General features: G+C 36.4%; 1 protein-coding gene across 4 annotated transcripts in view; it reads left to right on the plus strand.

The window, feature by feature from the left end:
* ATRX (ATRX chromatin remodeler) overlaps positions 1–18455 on the plus strand; it is a 284375-nt gene that overhangs the window by 182377 nt on the left and 83543 nt on the right. For all 4 annotated transcript variants that reach the window (XM_070366289.1, XM_070366286.1, XM_070366287.1 and 1 more), the window contains 5 exons: positions 38–213; positions 1542–1659; positions 6630–6760; positions 8582–8670; positions 8800–8972. In XM_070366289.1, the coding sequence (XP_070222390.1) occupies positions 38–213; positions 1542–1659; positions 6630–6760; positions 8582–8670; positions 8800–8972 (687 nt within the window). The remainder of the gene's footprint in view (positions 1–37; positions 214–1541; positions 1660–6629; positions 6761–8581; positions 8671–8799; positions 8973–18455) is intronic.

The following is an 18455-nucleotide window of genomic DNA, read 5'->3' on the forward strand; positions in this document are numbered from 1 at the left end:
GTTACTGTTGTTAATGAACTAATATCTTCTTTCTTAGATCATTGCATGGTTAACTTTATCAAAGAAAATTTGCTTGGATCCATTAAGGAATTCAGGAATCGGTTTATAAATCCAATCCAAAATGGTCAGTGTGCAGATTCTACCATGGTAGATGTCAGAGTAATGAAAAAACGAGCTCACATTCTCTATGAAATGTTAGCTGGATGTGTTCAGGTACAAGTACATTCCACAGTAATAATATATTGTTACTTTGTTATACTGTAATCTCAAAATGTTTTCTGAATTTAAACTTGAATTATTTTGTGTTTTCTGTCTCCTTTCAGTAGTTTTACAGTTAAATCTTCTTGCACTCTTTTCCAAAGTTTATTTAGTATTGAACTTTAAAAAAATTGCATTGAGAAGTTTAGAACATACTTGATTAATTCATTTGCTGGATGTATAGCTGTATATGGTTATATGTTAATGTTTAGATTTTTCTCATCCTTATGATAGGGAATATGTATAAGGACCACAGCTATTATGATAGAGATTTCTGTGCTCACCAGAATTTATAATATAGTATTCCAAACCTCATTTGTTTGAAATGGTTGTAGGAAAGGCACTTATGAATTATGAAAGAAGTAATCCTGAAGAAACAGTTTTATTAATTCCAAGTACATACAATAACTTTAATGGACTAATAGTGTTCTTTACACATAGATCTTCAGTAAACCATTGTTAATGAGTAGATAAGGATATAGAGACTGAGCAAGCAGTTAATAGATCTCAGTTCTTTATTTTTCTTAAGACACCAGCTGTTAATGGATATAACAGATGAGATAGGCTGTCCTTTTGACTGACTGTACTCCCGTTATATAAGGTAAAGTCATTCTGTTTGTTCAGGTTACCCACAGGTACTAGCAGGTACTCTTATTTCTGTATTACTGCTACTACCTAGGTGGCATTTTTCTGATTTAGGTAGTTATTTGTATCTATCACATTAGTGTTCTTTCTTTCTTGTTCCTATATTAAGAATGCCTATACATGGCTTGTTTTCTCAATTGGACAAACATTCCCCCTGATGTTATATGTTATCCTCTGGCATGTTTGCACACTTTACCCAAAGGATAACTCAGACTGCATTGGACTTTGATTCATCTGTTTTACTGTATGATTAAAGCAATTCTTTTTGCTAGCACTACCTACTGTATCCCCTCCCCACCTTTTTTTTCTTTTCTTTTTTTCTATATAGAGGAGACCATTTGAAAACCTAAATTGCTCATTTGGTAGTATGGCCACTTCAATTTAAAACCTGCCTGGTGTGTTGCAGTATCTTTTTACCAGTGAGTCATACTATGTAGTCACATGAAATACATTAACTACAATTAAATGGGATCATTGTGTGATTAAAGAGGGTAATTATATTTAAGTAAATGTTTTCTTATATGTCTGGTACCTTTTATTTGTGTGCACTTTTTAGTTGCAAGCAGTGATGATTCTTAGAGCAGTTAATTCCTGTCATATATTTAACTAATTTTCATTCTGTTTATTATTAATTACAGAGGAAAGATTATACAGCATTAACAAAGTTTTTACCTCCAAAGCATGAGTATGTTTTAGCTGTGAGAATGACTCCTATTCAGTGCAAACTCTATCAGTACTACTTAGATCACTTAACAGGTAACAAATAGACTTAGTTTATTGTTTTTTTCTTTCTTAAGACATTCTTTTTCTGAAGAATGCTGTCGTGGTAATTTTACCACATCAGTTGTTCTTTTGCAATTTTGAATTTGTGTAAAATGGTATGTTTATATTATAAAAACAAAAAATATTTCTCATTAAAAAGCTAATATTCTCAAAATAAAATTAAGGAACAAACTAGTGAAAAAATATATAGAATATATCAATAATGCCTTAATTTGTAAAGAGCTTTTATTTCATAAAATATTATGTATTTGACTAAATCCAAAGAAGAAGATACATAAAATTCCAGTGTATTATTAAAAAATATCCAACCACATTAATAAAAGACCTATAAGTCAAACTCATGAAATGGGTTTTTTAGGTATCAAGTTGACAAATGTTGAAGGGAAAGGGGGGCAAAATACAAAGCAGGGCATATATTATGTCCCAGTGTTACAATAAAAATACACAGAAATGCCTAAAATACACAAATATGTTAATAACAGGTTATTTTCTGAGTGATTACATTATGAGGAACTTATACTCTTTTCCATATGCTTTTTTTAATTGTTGTTATTTAAACTTTATTTTTTTTATCTTTGACTATATTGGATCTTAGCTGCGGCATGTAATATCTTTTGTTGCGGCACGTAGGCTTCTCTTCACTTGTGGCATGTGAGTTCCAGAGCATGTGGGCTATGTAGTTGCAGCATGATGGCTTTTCTCTAGTTGTGGCATGTGGGCTGAGTTGCCCCACAGCATGTGGGATCTTAGTTCCTGGACCAGGGATTGAACCCATGTCCCCTGCATTGAAGGCAGATCTTAACCACTGGACTACCAGGAAAGTCGCTCTATGTGCTTTTAAAACATACAGCAGATAGATTCTGTTTCATCATCAATAAATTCAGGTGTTTGTATATGTGTTTGTCCAAGGTTGTCACCATTCACAGAGCAAAACGTTAGTTTCCGTTTGGTCTGGAGTGAAATTTTTTACTTGTTCGTCACTTTATTCTGGTACCTTTCCCCAGTTGATGTGCCAGATTTATTTAGGGGCTATAGGTTAGAAGGTACTCTTCAGCCATTTTCGATACAACAAGTGATCAAAGAATAATAGAGAGTGGAGGTTTATACACACACATTACAGTGATGCTTCATATTAGTGGTTAAAATAACACTCTTTGTGACAGATAATTTCTACTTTAGAAAATAGAATAATGATGATGGTCCTCAACAGTTGTTCTACTTTGGGGAAAACAGGTTTCGAATGTTTGTATTTTATAGAGATTTTTTTGCTTTATTTTTAAAACAATTTTCGGACTGATTTTTGAAAGGAGATCATTTCTAATAAGGCACACATTTTCATTTGTATGTTAATCATAAGCTATTAGATTTATTGTACCATTTGGACTTGAATGACAAAAAATGCAGACATCATTAACTAAATATAGTCATTCCAGTGAGAAAGAGAGGGATGTTGAGACCTCTCAACATCAGAGAGACTTTACTCTCTGAATAATAAAAGGTGCTAAATTTGGTCACTTAATATTTTCTCCAAAATATTTAAAATTTTGTTTCATTGTGGGGAACGTACTGTTTAAAAATATTAAAGAATCAGTTGTGTTTAATAACCAACAGCAAAATGTTAATAGCTCATGTATAGATATTAAAACATACTCTTTCTAAGAGCAGTGCAATATTTAAGATTTAAGGGAGCCTCATTTTTTATGACTTTAATTGATAGGAATAAATATCTAAAGTACTAACTGCTATAGCTTCTTAACTAAGAAAGGTATGGTTGTTAATTTATCTGGTGCCATCAGTCTTTCAGACATGAGAATGTCTTGGAATTTCCCCCCTACTAAATGTGATGTTATTTTCCTTAAAGTAGAATAACCTGAGTTAATAACCCCTTGAAAAAAACTCTCATAAAAGGCCAAATGGATTATATTAAAAGCTGCTTTATCTTGATTCTCACTAGAAACCATCAAAATATTTCTCCCAAAATGTCACCTGTCTCACTTGGAATTAAAATCTTTGATACTTTATTGATTACATAGTCCAAAAATACTTTTGTTTCTTTGACTCTTTTTATATTCAACTTAGCTTTAAGAAGTTCATATAAATTTTTCTTTTAATACTAGCAACAATTTGATGGTAAGTTTAGTAGTAATAGTTTATAGTATATTTAATATTTGCAGAATTAAAGTCATAAGAGACTAAATTTAATGAATTTCAAGAAAATTAGTATCTTCTTAATTTTCCTTCATTCTCTAAAAAATACAGTTGGCTCAGACAGTGAAGAATCTGCCTGCAGTGCTAGAGGTGCAGGTTTGATTCCTGGATCAGGAATTTCCCCTGGAAGAGGGCATGACCACCCACTCCAGTATTCTTGCCTGGAGAATTCCATGGACAGAAACCTGGTGGGTTACAGTCCATGGTGTCACAAAGAGTCACACACAACCGAGGAGCTAAAACTTTCACTTTCCATCAAAAGTTTCTATTTACATGTAAGCCTCTGTCTTCAGTAAACACTTTAGATTTTATAAATGTGAATACTTAGTTTTAAAACAGCCTGATTTTTAGCTTAAATTAAAATCCATACATTGTCTTAGGCATGCAGAAATGGAGCACATACAAAAACAGTCTACAGAATGGAAGAAAATATTTGTAAGTCATTTTCCTAAAAGGGATTAATATCCAGAACATATAAAGAACTCTTACAACTGCATGTGCTCATTTGCTTCAGTCATGTCTGACTCTTTGTGACCCTGTGCAGTGTAGCCCACCAGGCTCCTCTGTCCATGGGATTCTCCAGGCAAGTGGGTTGCTTTGCCCTCCTCCAGGGGATCTTCCCGTCCTAGGGATCCAACCTGTGTTGCTTAGGTCTTCTGCATTGGCAGGCGGGTTCTTGCCACTAGCACCACCTGGGAAGCCCCTTACAACCTAACAACAACAAAAAACCAAACAAAGTTCAAAAATGGACATAGGGGTTTTCAATAGACATTTCTTCAAAAAAGATATACAAGTGACTGATAAGCACATTAAAAAATGCTCTACATTATCACTAGTTATTCAAGAAATGCAAATAAAACCAAGAGATGCCACATCACACCCAATAGGATGACTCTCAAATAAAGATAATAAGTGTTGGAAGTGATATGGAGGAATTAGAACACTTGTGTAGGTGCTGTGACAAAAGTGTGGCAATTCCTCAAAGGGTTAAGCAGAGAATTACCATGTGATACAGCAATTGTACTTCTAGGTAAAATTCTACTTTCAAAATAATTGAAAGCAAGAATGCAAAACAGATACTTACCAATTCATGTTTATATAGCAGTATTATTTGTAATAGCCAAAAACATGGAAGCAATCAAAGTGTCCATCAAGTAATGAATAGATTAACAAAATATGATATATACAAACAATGGAATATTACAATCTTTTAAAGAAATTCTGACGTGAATGGAACTTGAAGACATCATGTTAAGTAAAATAAGTTGGAAACAAAAGGACAAATACTGTGTGATTACATTTAGAATTGACTTGAAGAGTCAGATTCATTTAACAGGTACAGAGTTTTCTGTTAACAATGATGGAAAAAGTTTTAGAAATGGAGAGTGCTGATGGTTGTACAATGTTTTGATTATACTTAATGCCACTGAATTGTACTCTTATAAATAGAGAACAATAAACTCCTATTGTCTTTAAAAATGAATCGATCTATGTACCACACATTACAGGTTGATTCAATGGTTCTAGAGTAGGGCTTAGGCAGCTGCATTTTTATAATTCCTCTGGGTGATTCTGATGTACCCTTTGCCTGAGAAACACTTCTCTAAATGTTGCTCAATATGATTAGCTATCAGGGAAATGTAAATCAAAACCAGAACAAGATACAGGCATACCTTAGCCTCTTTAAGTGTTCAGGTGAAAAGAAGACTCATTTTATGTCTTTGTAGAAATAAAAGGATTATAAGGGAATGCTATCAAAAAATTAGATGCCTCATTTTCACAGCAATGATTTCTATCATACACAGTGGCAATACCTCTAATCAGGCAAAATAGCAAGTACTGGATTTTTATGCTTTTTTATTCATATTTCATATCATCACTGAATATACATCTTGTCCCTCATGGAGATGTGAATTTAGATCTTTTAAAACTGTGGACAGAAAAATGTTATTGTTTAAATACTGTTCTTTTAAAAGACCAACTTTGTTCTTTTGTGTTTTACCCCCTTGATAATTTTGTCATCTTAATGAAATGTACATTCATTTCGTTTTTACTTCATTTTTATATAAAAAATATATTGTTGAAGTTTCTCTGGGCAAAATAAATAATTTTTTCAATTTGAAAAACACTTTTTATAAATACTGGGTTTTTGACGTAAGAGTTTTGCTTAAGTACTGTGTACAGAGAGTGGCTTTATCTAAAGCAGGAATTTGTAATCTAGAGCACATGGATAGAATCTAGGACCTGAATAAGAAAATACTGCCTGTTTTCACTAACCTCTATCAAAAATATGGCATTTTTCCAGTTATTAAACCATAGTAGTATTAGTGATAGCTGTGACTTTGTTACCAATAGAAATAAGAAATATTTCTACATATTATTGTTGTTACTCATAAATCAAACTTATTTGCCTTTATCAGTACTTCAGAATTTCAGGCCATTGTTAAACTTACTACTATATTTTGTTATTTAATGCATTAATAAGGTTGCATATCATTATACCACAAGTTTTTTTTTTTTTTAACATTTTGATGATTTCTGTATGTTGGATTTCTTTTGTAATCCTGTTTGTGTGTTTTGAAATAGTCTAAAAATGAGGGCCTGTTAGCTTCTCTACAGGGCCAGAGTATTCTGATGCACAGGTAAAGCTAAGGTCCTAATACAGAAACACCTTAGTTGAGCTAGAGAATTCTTATGTCTTAATGTTAGCTCTTTTTTTTTTTTCTTTTGATCAGGTGTAGGTAATAGCAGCGAAGGTGGAAGAGGAAAGGCAGGTGCAAAACTTTTCCAAGATTTTCAAATGTTAAGTAGAATCTGGACTCATCCATGGTGTTTGCAGCTGGACTACATTAGTAAAGAAAATAAGGTAAATTAACTAACCTAAAATTAATCAAAAGGTATCTGTAGTAAGTAGAATAACTTTGGAAAAAGGTTGATCTGTATAGACTTACTGTATATTCAGATTTCTTTTTCTTTATGGTACAGTACTTCAGCCTATTTTATTTCTAGTTAATTACTCTGTGTTTGAATGAATTGTGATTATGGAAGGAGTGTTAAATGTTAATTTTTAAAAAAAATTTAGTGGCATATAGTTGATTTACAATGTTGTGTTACTTTCTGTTGTATAGCAAAGTGAATGAGTTGTACATATATCCACTCTTTTTTAGATTCTATTCCCATATAGGTCATTACTGAGTATTGAGTAGAGTTCTTTCTGCTGTACAGTAGGTCTTTATTATAGTATTGTGTATATGTCAATTCCAATCCCCTATTCCCTTCCTGATGGTAACCATAAGATTGTTTTCTACACCTGTGACTCTATTTCTGTTGCTTAAATAAGTTCACTTGTACCCTTTTTTTAGATTCCACATATAAGCAATATCATACAATATTTGTCCTTCTCTGTTTGACTTCACTCAGAATGATAATCTCTAGGTCCATCCATGTTGCTGCAAATGGCATCATTTCATTTTTTATGGCTGAATAATATCCATTGTATACCACATACTCTTCATCCATTTCTCTGTCAGTGGACATTTAGGTTGCTTCCATGTCCTGGCTGTTGTACACTTTTTGAATTACAGTTTTTTTCAGGTATATTCCCAGGACTGGGATTGCTAGATCATGTGGCAACTCTACTTTTAGTTTTTTAAGGAACCTCCATACTGTTCTCCATACTGACTATTCCAATTTACATTCCCACTAACAAGGCTTCCTTGGTGGCTCAGATAGTAAAGAATCCACCTGCAATATGGGAGACCTGGGTTAGATCCCTGGGTTGGAAAGATCCCTTGGAGGAGGGCATGGCCACCCACTCCAGTTTTCTTGCCTGGAGAATTCCCATGGACAGAGGAACTTGGCAGGCTACAATCCATGAGGTCACAAAGAGTCAGACATGACTGAGCGACTAAGCACACACACACCAACAGTATAAAGGGTTCCCCTTTCTCCACACCCTCTCTAGTATATAGTGTTTATAGAGTTTTGATGATTGTCATTCTGACCAGTGTGACATAGTACCTCATTTTTGTCTCTGGTCTCCTTTGCTTTGCAAAAGCTTTTTAAATTTTAATTAAGTCCCATTTGTTTATTTTTGTTTCTATCTTCATTACTCTCAGAGGTGAGTCAAAAAAGATCTTGCTGCGATTTATGTTAGAGAGTGTTCTGCCTATGTTTTCCTATAAGGGTTTTATATTATCCAGCCTTACGTTTAAGTCTTTAATCCATTTTGAGTTCATTTTTGTGTATGGTGTTAGGGAATGTTCTAATTTCATTTTTACATATAGCTGTCCAGTTTTCCCGGCACCACTTATTAAAGAGACTGCTTTTTTTCAATTGTATATTCTTGTCTCTTCTGTCATAGATTAACATCTTGCATAACCATAGTAAAATAGTCAGAATTAAGAAATTCACATAAGTACTAGTAACTAAACAATGGAGGTTAATTGGATTTCATCAGTTTTTGTATTTACATCCCTTTTCTTTTCCATGAGTCAATCTAAGACTTCACGTTGCATTTATTAGTCATATCTGTGATGTTTCCTTTATTTTTTCTAATATATTATAGTTCTTCAGTTCTTTCTTATCTCATAACAATGAACTTATCCTTAAATGAAATAGACATCATCATTATAATTTCCAGTATAAATTGAAATAAATTCTTAAAATGTTCATTTTTTTTCCCTAGGGATATTTTGATGAAGACAGTATGGATGAATTTATAGCTTCAGATTCCGATGAAACCTCCATGAGTTTAAGCTCTGATGATTATACAAAGTAAATTGAATACTTTTTGTGCCCTGTGTTGACATGTTTAAAATCCCAACTTGCTGATTGTCCTCTAATAATTGGCACTTGTATTTTTCCTGTGTTTCTCTAATCATTTGAATTTGTTCTCTTTTTTAGAAAGAAAAAAGCAAAGGGGAAAAAGGGAAAAAAAGATAGTAGCTCAAGTGGAAGTGGCAGTGACAATGATGTTGAAGTGATTAAAGTATGGAATTCAAGATCTCGAGGAGGTGGTGAAGGAAATGTGGATGAAACAGGAAACAATCCCTCAGTTTCTTTAAAACTGGAAGAAAGTGAGTCTAATAATTCTTACATATATCATGGAACACTGATTTAAAAAATATCATGTCATTGTAAAGTCATGCTTCTTTCCAGTATTAATTATCCTCACCAATGGGCTCAAAGGAATATCTTTCCACAATTGGTAAGCATCTAGGATAATCATATACACATAATAGCAACAAATGTTTAATGAATGCTGAAGTAGAAGCAAACCATTGTGCTCTCTCTGGTATTTAAGAAGAAGGGAAAAAAGAAAAGCTAACATTTATTTATACATATATGCCTAAATCCTATATTATTTTCACTCTATGTGTTAGCTAACTTAATTCTTGAACAGCCTCACAATATTATTATATCTTTATAAATGATTGGTAGAAGAGGATTCAGACCTAGATATATCCTATTTTAAACCCACCATGATGATTTCACTTAACTACATATAAATAACTGTAAGCATTTCAGGTAATAAACTGTGATTGTCATTCATTTTATACAGTAAAGCTAGTTTTGATGTTTTAGTCTTTTTTCTTCGTAATTCTTCATAATCTATATTTATTGTCTACTTTAGATTTCCCTTGTATCAGGTACAGTTGTGTCATCTACTTCGCTTTCTCTTTCTTTCTCTTGTGCATGAGTATAAACTCAGTGAAAGTCTTCCATTGAACTTCCCAGTGGCTTAAGTTCTCTTTACTCGTTTCTACATTTGAAGGATGAGTACTCAGGCTCCACATTCTCCTAGAGCAGTCTGACTAGATGTTTAGAAACTCGAGTGCTAGGAACAGATAGGTGAATATTTAAAATATCTAGAGACACAACAGTATAAATAACTCTAAATATGTGGCATTTGTGAATCATGGAGCAAAGTATAGACCATCTGTGAAGAGAAGGGAGATGTGGCTGCCAGCTCAGTGAATGATCCTATGAACAGACAAGTTTAGCTGGTCTCAGGCCTGCAGCTGAACAAATTTGGTGAATCCCTGATAAACATTTCTTTCTTCAGTACCTCCTTAGAATAAACAGATGGCAGCCTAACAATAGACCTCGGCTTACTTCTCTGAGAAATCAGGGGAGTAGTATAAATTAAATTACAAAATTTCTTTTCTTCTTATTTTTAAACTTTAGTTAATTTATTTATTTTTGTTGACATTGAGTCTTAGTTGCGGTGCCTGGGCTCTGTAGTTGTGGTGTGCAGGCTTAGTTGCCCTGTGGAACCTAGTTCCCTGATTAGGGCTTGAACCCATGTCCCCTGCACTGGGAGGTAGACCCCCAACCACTGGACCACCAAAGCAGTCCCTCTTTTCTTGTTTTTGTCCCCTGCTATCCCATAAAGTCAGCTTAGCAGTGTTCATATTCCAGCTAGATTTAAAGTATACTTAAAGGAATGGTTAACATGTAAGGTAGTGGGAATCTCCTGCTGTTTTCTCCTCTGGTCTCCTGATCTGCATTTCACTTAAATTTTCCTTAGTCTCTCATCTCATAATTAGAAATAAATAGCTCATAGTTTATGTGTTCCTGGGATTGATTTTTCCTAAAATACTCTTGTTGAAGTTTTTCATGTAACTTACTGTTAAGAGACAGAGAAGGCAATGGCACCCCACTCCAGTACTCTTGCTTGGAAAATCCCATGGACGGTGGAGCCTGGTAGGCTGCAGTCCATGGGGTCGCGAAGAGTCGGACATGACTGAGCAACTTCACTTTCACTTTTTGCTTTCCTGCATTGGAGAAGGAAATGGCAACCCACTCCATTGTTCTTGCCTGGAGAATCCCAGGGACGGGGGAGCCTGGTGGGCTGCCGTCTATGGGGTCGCACAGAGTCAGACACGACTGAAGTGACTTAGCAGCAGCATGGTTAAGAGAAAAGAGAATAGACTAACCAGTATGTTTCATACTGTGCTCCAAATGGGTTGCATAAAAGTATGTTGATGTATAGATCCCTTTGTCAGTTGGAAGTACAGATGGGGTCTAATGCAGCTGGGTTGCTTTCAGAAATGAGGAGCTTCTTCCACTTTTCCTGTTGTGCAATTATAAGTATTAGGTTGGTACAAACATAATTAATAGTTTCAGACAGTGAATTTTAAATCATTATAACAAGGCTCAAACATATTTTTATTAATCAAAATAGGAACCATTAAAATCAATGCAGTTTTGCCAACGAGAAATAACGTTTGCTTATTCCTGTAACATAAAAATCCATGCTTCAGTGTTCGACGATCTCTTGGAAAGCATTTTCTGCCTCCTGCTGGTTATGGAAACATTTTCCCTGGGCAAAGTTGTTGAGATACTGGAAGAAGTAGTAGTCTCTTGGCAAGAGGTCAGGTGAATGTGGTGGATGAGAGAAAAACCTCATAGCCCAATTCATTCAACTTTTGAAGCATTGGTTGTGCGATGTGCGGTCGAGCATTGTCATGGAGAAGAATTGGGTCATTTCTGTTAATGCTGCCTGTAAGCATTGCAGGTTTTGGTGCATGTCATAGATTTGCTGAGCATACTTCATAGGTGTAAATGGTTTCTTTGGTATTCAGAAGGCTGTAGTGGATCAGATGGGCAGTAGACTGCCAATCAGTAATCATGACATTTTTTTGGTGCAAGTTTGACTTTGGGAAGTGCTTTGGAGCTATTTCTTGGTCCAGCTGCTGAGCTGGTCATTGTCAGTTGTCATATAAAATCCAGTTTTTGTCACATATCACAATCTGTTTAATTAATGGTTTGTTGTCATTGCATAGAATAAGAGAAGATGACACTTCAAAACGATTTTTTTTGATTTTCTGTCAGCTCAGGAGGCACCCACTTATCTTTTTCACCTTTCCAATTTGCTTCAAATGATGAATGACCATAGAATGGTAGACAGTGAGTTCTTTGGCAACTTTTTAAATAGTTGAAAGAGGATTGGCTTCAGTGATCCACTCAGTTGTTCCTTGTCAACTTCTAATGGCCAGCCACAGTGCTCATCTTCAAGGCTCTCGTCTCATTTGCAAAACTTCTTGAACCACCACTGTACTATACATTCATTATCAGTTCCTGAGCCAGATGTGTTGTTGATGTTGTGAGTTGTCTCCACTGCTTTATGACTCATTTTGAACTCAAATAAGAAAATCGCTTGAATTTGCTTTTTGTCTAATATCATTTCCCTAGTCTAAAATAAATGTAAAATAGTAAGTCATAACTCACTAGCAAAAAAGCATAAAGCAAGAAATGCACATTGAAGTGATGACCACATTTATTTAGAATGTATTCCAGTATCAAAAAGCAATTTTCAACAATGCAAAAACTGTAATTACTTTTGCACCAACCTAATACTATCATTTGCCGTATTTGCTGAAATATGGAAAAGACTATAAAGAACTGGAGCAAAGAGTAGGTTGCTACATGTTATGAACATAAATGTAGACAGGTGCGGGGAGCTTACCTTCGAAAGTCCCTGTTCGGGCGCCACCTGCCGGGGACCAGCCCCGGCTGATCCAGGGTATTCGAAGGAGAGACGGCGTAGGCGAAGATCAGGAGACAATTGCTTAATTAAATGTTAATTAAGGATATAAAGAGTAATAGAATGAGGATAGCTCAGTGAGGAAATTTAGTGGAGAAAAGCGGTTGAAATAAGGATAGCTCAGTAGGAAAATTCAGTGAAGAAAAGAGGCTGAATAAAATTCCAAAGCAGGGAATTAATGTCACCTACGAAGGCCGCAGGCTTCCTCCCGTTCTCCCGAAGGAGAGGAGACACTAAGGCCTCCCCGGTTGGATCTTAGAAGCCCAGGCAAAATTAGTAGGCTTGACAAGCTTCCCTGCCTCAGAGGAAAAATTCAGCCAGAAGGTGAAAGAAAGAACGACATGGGGAGACCAAATTCCGGTGAACAAAAGGACATACTTTATTTTCCAAAGCAGTTTTATACCTTAAGTTGTGCATAGAGGATAATGGGGGAAGGGGTAGAGGCATGCAAAGACAGCAGTTCCTGATCCTTAGCCAAGTCAGGCTTTCAAACTTATCATATGCAAAAGTTTAGGTGATTTACATCATCTTCTGGCCAGGAAGCCTGTTAACATTTTAAGAAACTTATTTTTCTCTAAAGGTGATTATTCTAAAGTCAGGCGCCAGCCTCCAAAAAGCATTGGAGAAAGTTGCATTCCTATAGGGCAAAGGTGAGGTGGGCTCAATCAAGAAAAGAATTAACTCAAGGGTCCAAGATTACAAACATTGAGGCAACTGCTTACATTTCTATACACCCATTATATCAATCAATACACCGCCAAGGACACAGTAGGTAAGGGATATGGAGACTTAGCAGCAAACATTGGCCCAACAAGTGAAAAACCCTTCACCAATACAATTTCTAATCAATCTTTTAACTACTCAAAGGAATCTGTGTTTAGACAGTTTAGAACATCTCCTGCCTCTCACAGTTGGGAGGCTCTGAACAATCACATGTTGCCGGAAAAAACCTATTCAGGCAGGCTAGAGGACTTCCAAAGGAGTTTGTAGGTTGAAACACTGTCACACCCAAGAATTATTAACTGGAGCTGTAAGCTAACTCTTTTTTCAGAGAGCAGTAGTGGGGGACAGCCCCCCGTAAAGTCAGAGGTGTAGGTGAAAGCACAAAGCAGAAAGTAGGCAGACTCTGGTTTTGGGGGTAGATTGCTCGAGAATTTCCAGGGAGACTCCTGAGGCTTGATCCCGCCTTTGCGTATGCCAAGCCTCCTTCCTCATGACCTTTGCCAGAGGCGGAGCTCGCTCCCCGCAGACAGGGAAAGCTGTGGGTTCCAAATGACGAACTTCACCTATTCCTCTAGTGTGTAGCTCTCTGTGGTCAAATAAAAGTCATTCATATATGGATGTATTTCATTTATTGCAGCTCTCTGCATGTATAGTTGATCAGAAACATTTTTTAGAACAAATAGATGATAAAAATCCGTTTTTGTTCTTTAGATCTAGATCTATATAAGGCTGAATAGATCACAGCATATGGTCATATATACCGGTATATATTATTTATTTATTGTCCATGCTTTGTGACTTGCAGGATCTTAGTTTCTAGACCAGGGATCCAACCTGGGCCCTGGCACTGAAAGTGCCAAGTCCTCACCACTGGACTGCCAGGAAATTTCTCCCCAAAATCACTTTCTTATAGTAAATGTAAAACCTGAATTAGAAGTATTAAGGAACCAACATGTTGCACCTCGAAATGGAAATGGATACTATTAATAAATAAGTAGATGGTTGTAATTGAGCTATCATTTTTCACTACATATTTCACTTTCTTTTAAAGAATTGATATCTAATTGATTTGCATTAGCTTTCTGGTCTTTTTGAGAAACAGGATCTTGAATAAGTCATTTAAGTTTACCTTACAGCATCTACAGCTTTGTGTTTTAGTTTAGTATCATATTAGGTAGTTTGTAAGGATGAAATGACTGTATATAAACTACTTCAGAATATTTGATTCATTACTATTTCACAGCAAGCATACCTTGTTTTATTGTACTTCACAGATACTGTGTTTTTCACAAAATGAAGTTTGGTGGCAACTCTATGTTGAGCACATCTATTGGTACCATTTTTCCAATAATATTTGTTCACTTTGTATCTGTGTGTCACAATTTGGTAATTCTCACAATATTGCAAACTCTTTTGTTACTATTATGTTTGTTATAGTGCTCTGTGATCAGTGATCTTTGATGTTACGATTGTAATTGTTTTGGGGAGCCATGAGCCGCACCCAGGTAAGATAGGCAACTTAATTGGTAAATATTGTGCTGTTCAGGTTCTGACTGATCTACCAAATGGCCTTTCCCCTGTGTCTCTCCCTCTCCTCAGGTCTCCCTATCCACTAAAACACAAAGTATTGAAATCAGGCCAATTAATAACCCTACAATGGCCTCTAAATGTTCAAGTAAAAGAAAGACTCATTTGTGTCTTACTTTAAATAAAAAGCTAGAGATTATTACGTTTAATGAGAAAGACATGTCGAAAGCCAAGATAAGCCGAAACTAGGCCTCTAGCACCAAACAGCTAGTAGCCAGGTTGTAAATTCAAATGCAAAGTTCTTGAAGGAAATTAAAAGTGCTACTCCACTGAACACATGAATGATAAGAAAGTGAAACAGGCTAATTGCTGACATGGAGAAAGTTGTAGTGGTCTGGATAGAAGATCAAACCAGCCATAACACTCTCTTAAGCTAAAAAGCCTAATCCAGGGCATGACGCTAACTCTCTTCATTTGTAAGAAGTGTGAGAAAGGCAAGGAAGCTGCAGCAAAAAACTTTGGAGCTAGCAGAGGCTGGTTCAGAGGTTTAAGGAAAGAAGCCATCTGCATAACATAACAGGACAAGTTGAAGCAGCAAGTGGTGATGTAGAAACTGCAGCAAGTCATTCAGAGGATCTAGCGAAGATAATTTATGAAGTGGCTGCACTAAACAATAGGCTTTCAGTGGAGACAAAATGGTATTCTATTGGAAGAAGATGCCACCTAAGGCTTTCATAGCTAGAGAGGAGAACTGGATGTCCAGCTTCAAAGCACCAAAGAACAGGCTGACTTTTATTAGGAGCTAATGCAGCTGGTAACTTCAAGTTGAAGACAGTACATTCTGAAAATCTTAGGCCCCTTAAGACTTTTGCTAAACCTACTCTGCCTGTGTTCTATAAATGGAACAAAACCTGCATAACCTCACATCTGTTTACAGCATCATTTACTGAGTATTTTAAGCTCACTGTTGAGACCAACTGGTCAGAAAAAAAGATTACTCTGAAAATATTACTGCTCTTGGTCACCCAGGAGCTCTGATGGAGATGTACAATGAGATTAATGTTGTTTTCAAGCCTGCTAACACAGCATTCTTTCTGTAGCCCATTGACCAGGGAATCATTTTGACTCTCAAGTCTTATTATTTAAGGAGTACCCTTTGTAAGTCTATAACTACCATAGATAGTGATTCCTCTGATGGATCTGGGCAGTCAGTTGAAAACCACCTGGAAAGTACTTACCATTCTAGGTACCATTAAGAACATTTGTGACTCATGGGAAGGGTCCAAAATATGAACATTAACAGGAGTTGGGAAGAAGTTGATTCCAACCCTCATGGATGCCTTTGAGGAGTTCAAGACTTCAGTGGAGGAAGTCACTGCTGATGTGGAAATATTATAGCAAGAGAACTAGAATTAGAATTGGAGCCTGAAGATGTGACTGAATTGCTGCAATCTCATTATAAAACTTTAAGAGATGAAGAGTTGCTTCTTGTGGATGAGCAAAGAGAGTGGTTTCTTGAGATGGAATATGCTCCTGATGAAGATGCTGTGAAGATAGTGGAAATGACAACAGAGACTTGAGAACCTTTCTTAAACTTAGTTGATAAATCCGTGGCAGGGTTTGAGAGGATTGACTCCAATTTTGAAAGGAGGTCTACTGTGAATAAAATGGTGTCACATGGCATCACATGCTACAAAGAGATCATTCATGGAACGAAGAGCTATTATTGATGCAGCAAACTAAATTTTTTAAGGAATCGCCACAGACACCCCATTATTAGGAACCTGACTGTCAGCAGCCGTCAACATGGAGGCAAGACTCTCCACCAGCCAGAGCAATTATGACTCGGCTTCAGTGAGATGAAGTTTAGTATTTTTTAGCAATAACTACTTTTTAATTAAGGTATGTGCATTGTTTTTTTAAGATATAATAGTATTGTATACTTATAGACTAGAGGATAGTATATAAGGGCTTCCTAGGTGGAGCTAGTGGTAAAGAACCCATCTGCCAGTGCAGGAGACGTAAGAGATGCAGGTTCGATCCCTGAGTCAGGAAGATCCCCTAGAGGAGGGCATGACAACTAACTCTAGAATTCTTGTGTGGAGAATCCCACAGATAGATGAGCCTTTTTGGCTATGAACTATAGGTTTGCACAGAGTCAGACACGACTGAAGTGACTTAGCAAGCAAGCATAGTATATAAACATAACTTTTACAAGTGCTGGGAAACCATGAAGCCATGTGACTCACTTTATTGGTCTATTTGCTTTATTGTGATGGTCTGGAACTGAACATGCAATGTTTCTGAGTTTTATGCGCTTGTTTTCAGAGTAAGCTTTATCAGTGAGCATTTATATTTGAAAACATAAAGTAGATTGAGGAATATGGTGGCACAGGAAGACGCTGTCTTTACCTACTCCCCTGAGCACACTGATCTACACCTACATAGAGTACACTTCTTCTTGAAGAAGATCTGAGGGCCCAATATGCTCATGCTACCAATCGAAGAACCACATAGAAACTAGTAGGAAAGTCAGAAACACAGTATCCATGGGACTCTCTCCTCTTTCAGGATGATCTACAGTAGAAAGATATATTGCTGAGGCATCCAAATGCAGACACACTCACTCTGGGAAACAGTGAAAAAACTTTAAAGGCACCTAGAGTATATGTAAAGGAAATCTGTTTACTAACCCTGAAGTTGCTGCCAAAATGACAGGGAACTGCTGGAGGTCTGGCTTGGGTTGGAGGCACTGATGATCACCATTGCCTGGAGTTGCCCCCCAGGACTCCTCCTGGCCTGTGACTGCTCTATCTTCAGCTGCCCCATCAAGGTAGCCTACAGCCCAGCACTCTTCAGGGATTGTTCCTGGACCATGTCCTCTCCAGCTCCAGCTATCCTTCTAAGGCAGCCTTATACACAGTACTTCGCAGGGGGCTGCCCCTGGACTGGGCCTGCTTCAGGCTCTTTAGTCCCACCACTGCAGTATTGGGCATATTGTTCCCCAGGGATTAACCCCTGTTGGTGCCCACTGCAGCCCCAGCCAGCCACAAAAGCCTTTAGGCCCAAGTGGTCTACACAGGGAATGCTCCCATACAAGGCCTCTTCAAGATTAGGACAGGTAGTTGTTTCTCTTAATTTATAGAAATGTAAAGGAAATAAAAATAATGAGATAGAGGAATGTGGTCCAAATGAAAGAACAAAATAAAACCCCAGGAAAAAATAAACCTCAGTGAAACAGACATAAGTAGTTTACCTGATAAAAGATTTGAAACTGTCCTAATGGTGCTCACCAAACTCAGGAAAAGATTGGAGGAACTCACTGAAAGCTTTAACAAAGACTTAGAAAATACAAGAAAGAATCAATCAGAGCTCAATACTGTAACTGAAATTTAAAAAGTTACACTTTATGGAATCAGAAGCAGATGAGATGACATAAAGGGACAAACAATCTGATAGATAAAATAGTAGAAATTACCCCCATAAGAATAGCAATAAGAAGGGAAGGATTTTTAAAAAATGAGAGTGTATGAGCCATCTGTGAAACATCAACCATATTCACATTATGTGGTTCCCAGAAGGAAAGAAAGTAACAAAAAACTTACTTGAGAAATAATGGTGGAAAATATCCATACCTAGGGAAGGAAACAGATACCCAGGAATAGGAAACAGAGATCCCAAATAAGATGAACCCAAAGAGACTCATACCAAGGTCCATCATATTTAAAATGGAAAAAGGTTAAGATAAAAAAGAGAATTT

The sequence above is a fragment of the Bos mutus genome, chromosome X (genome assembly GCF_027580195.1).
Source record: "Bos mutus isolate GX-2022 chromosome X, NWIPB_WYAK_1.1, whole genome shotgun sequence".
Classification (NCBI taxonomy): Eukaryota; Metazoa; Chordata; class Mammalia; order Artiodactyla; family Bovidae; genus Bos; species Bos mutus.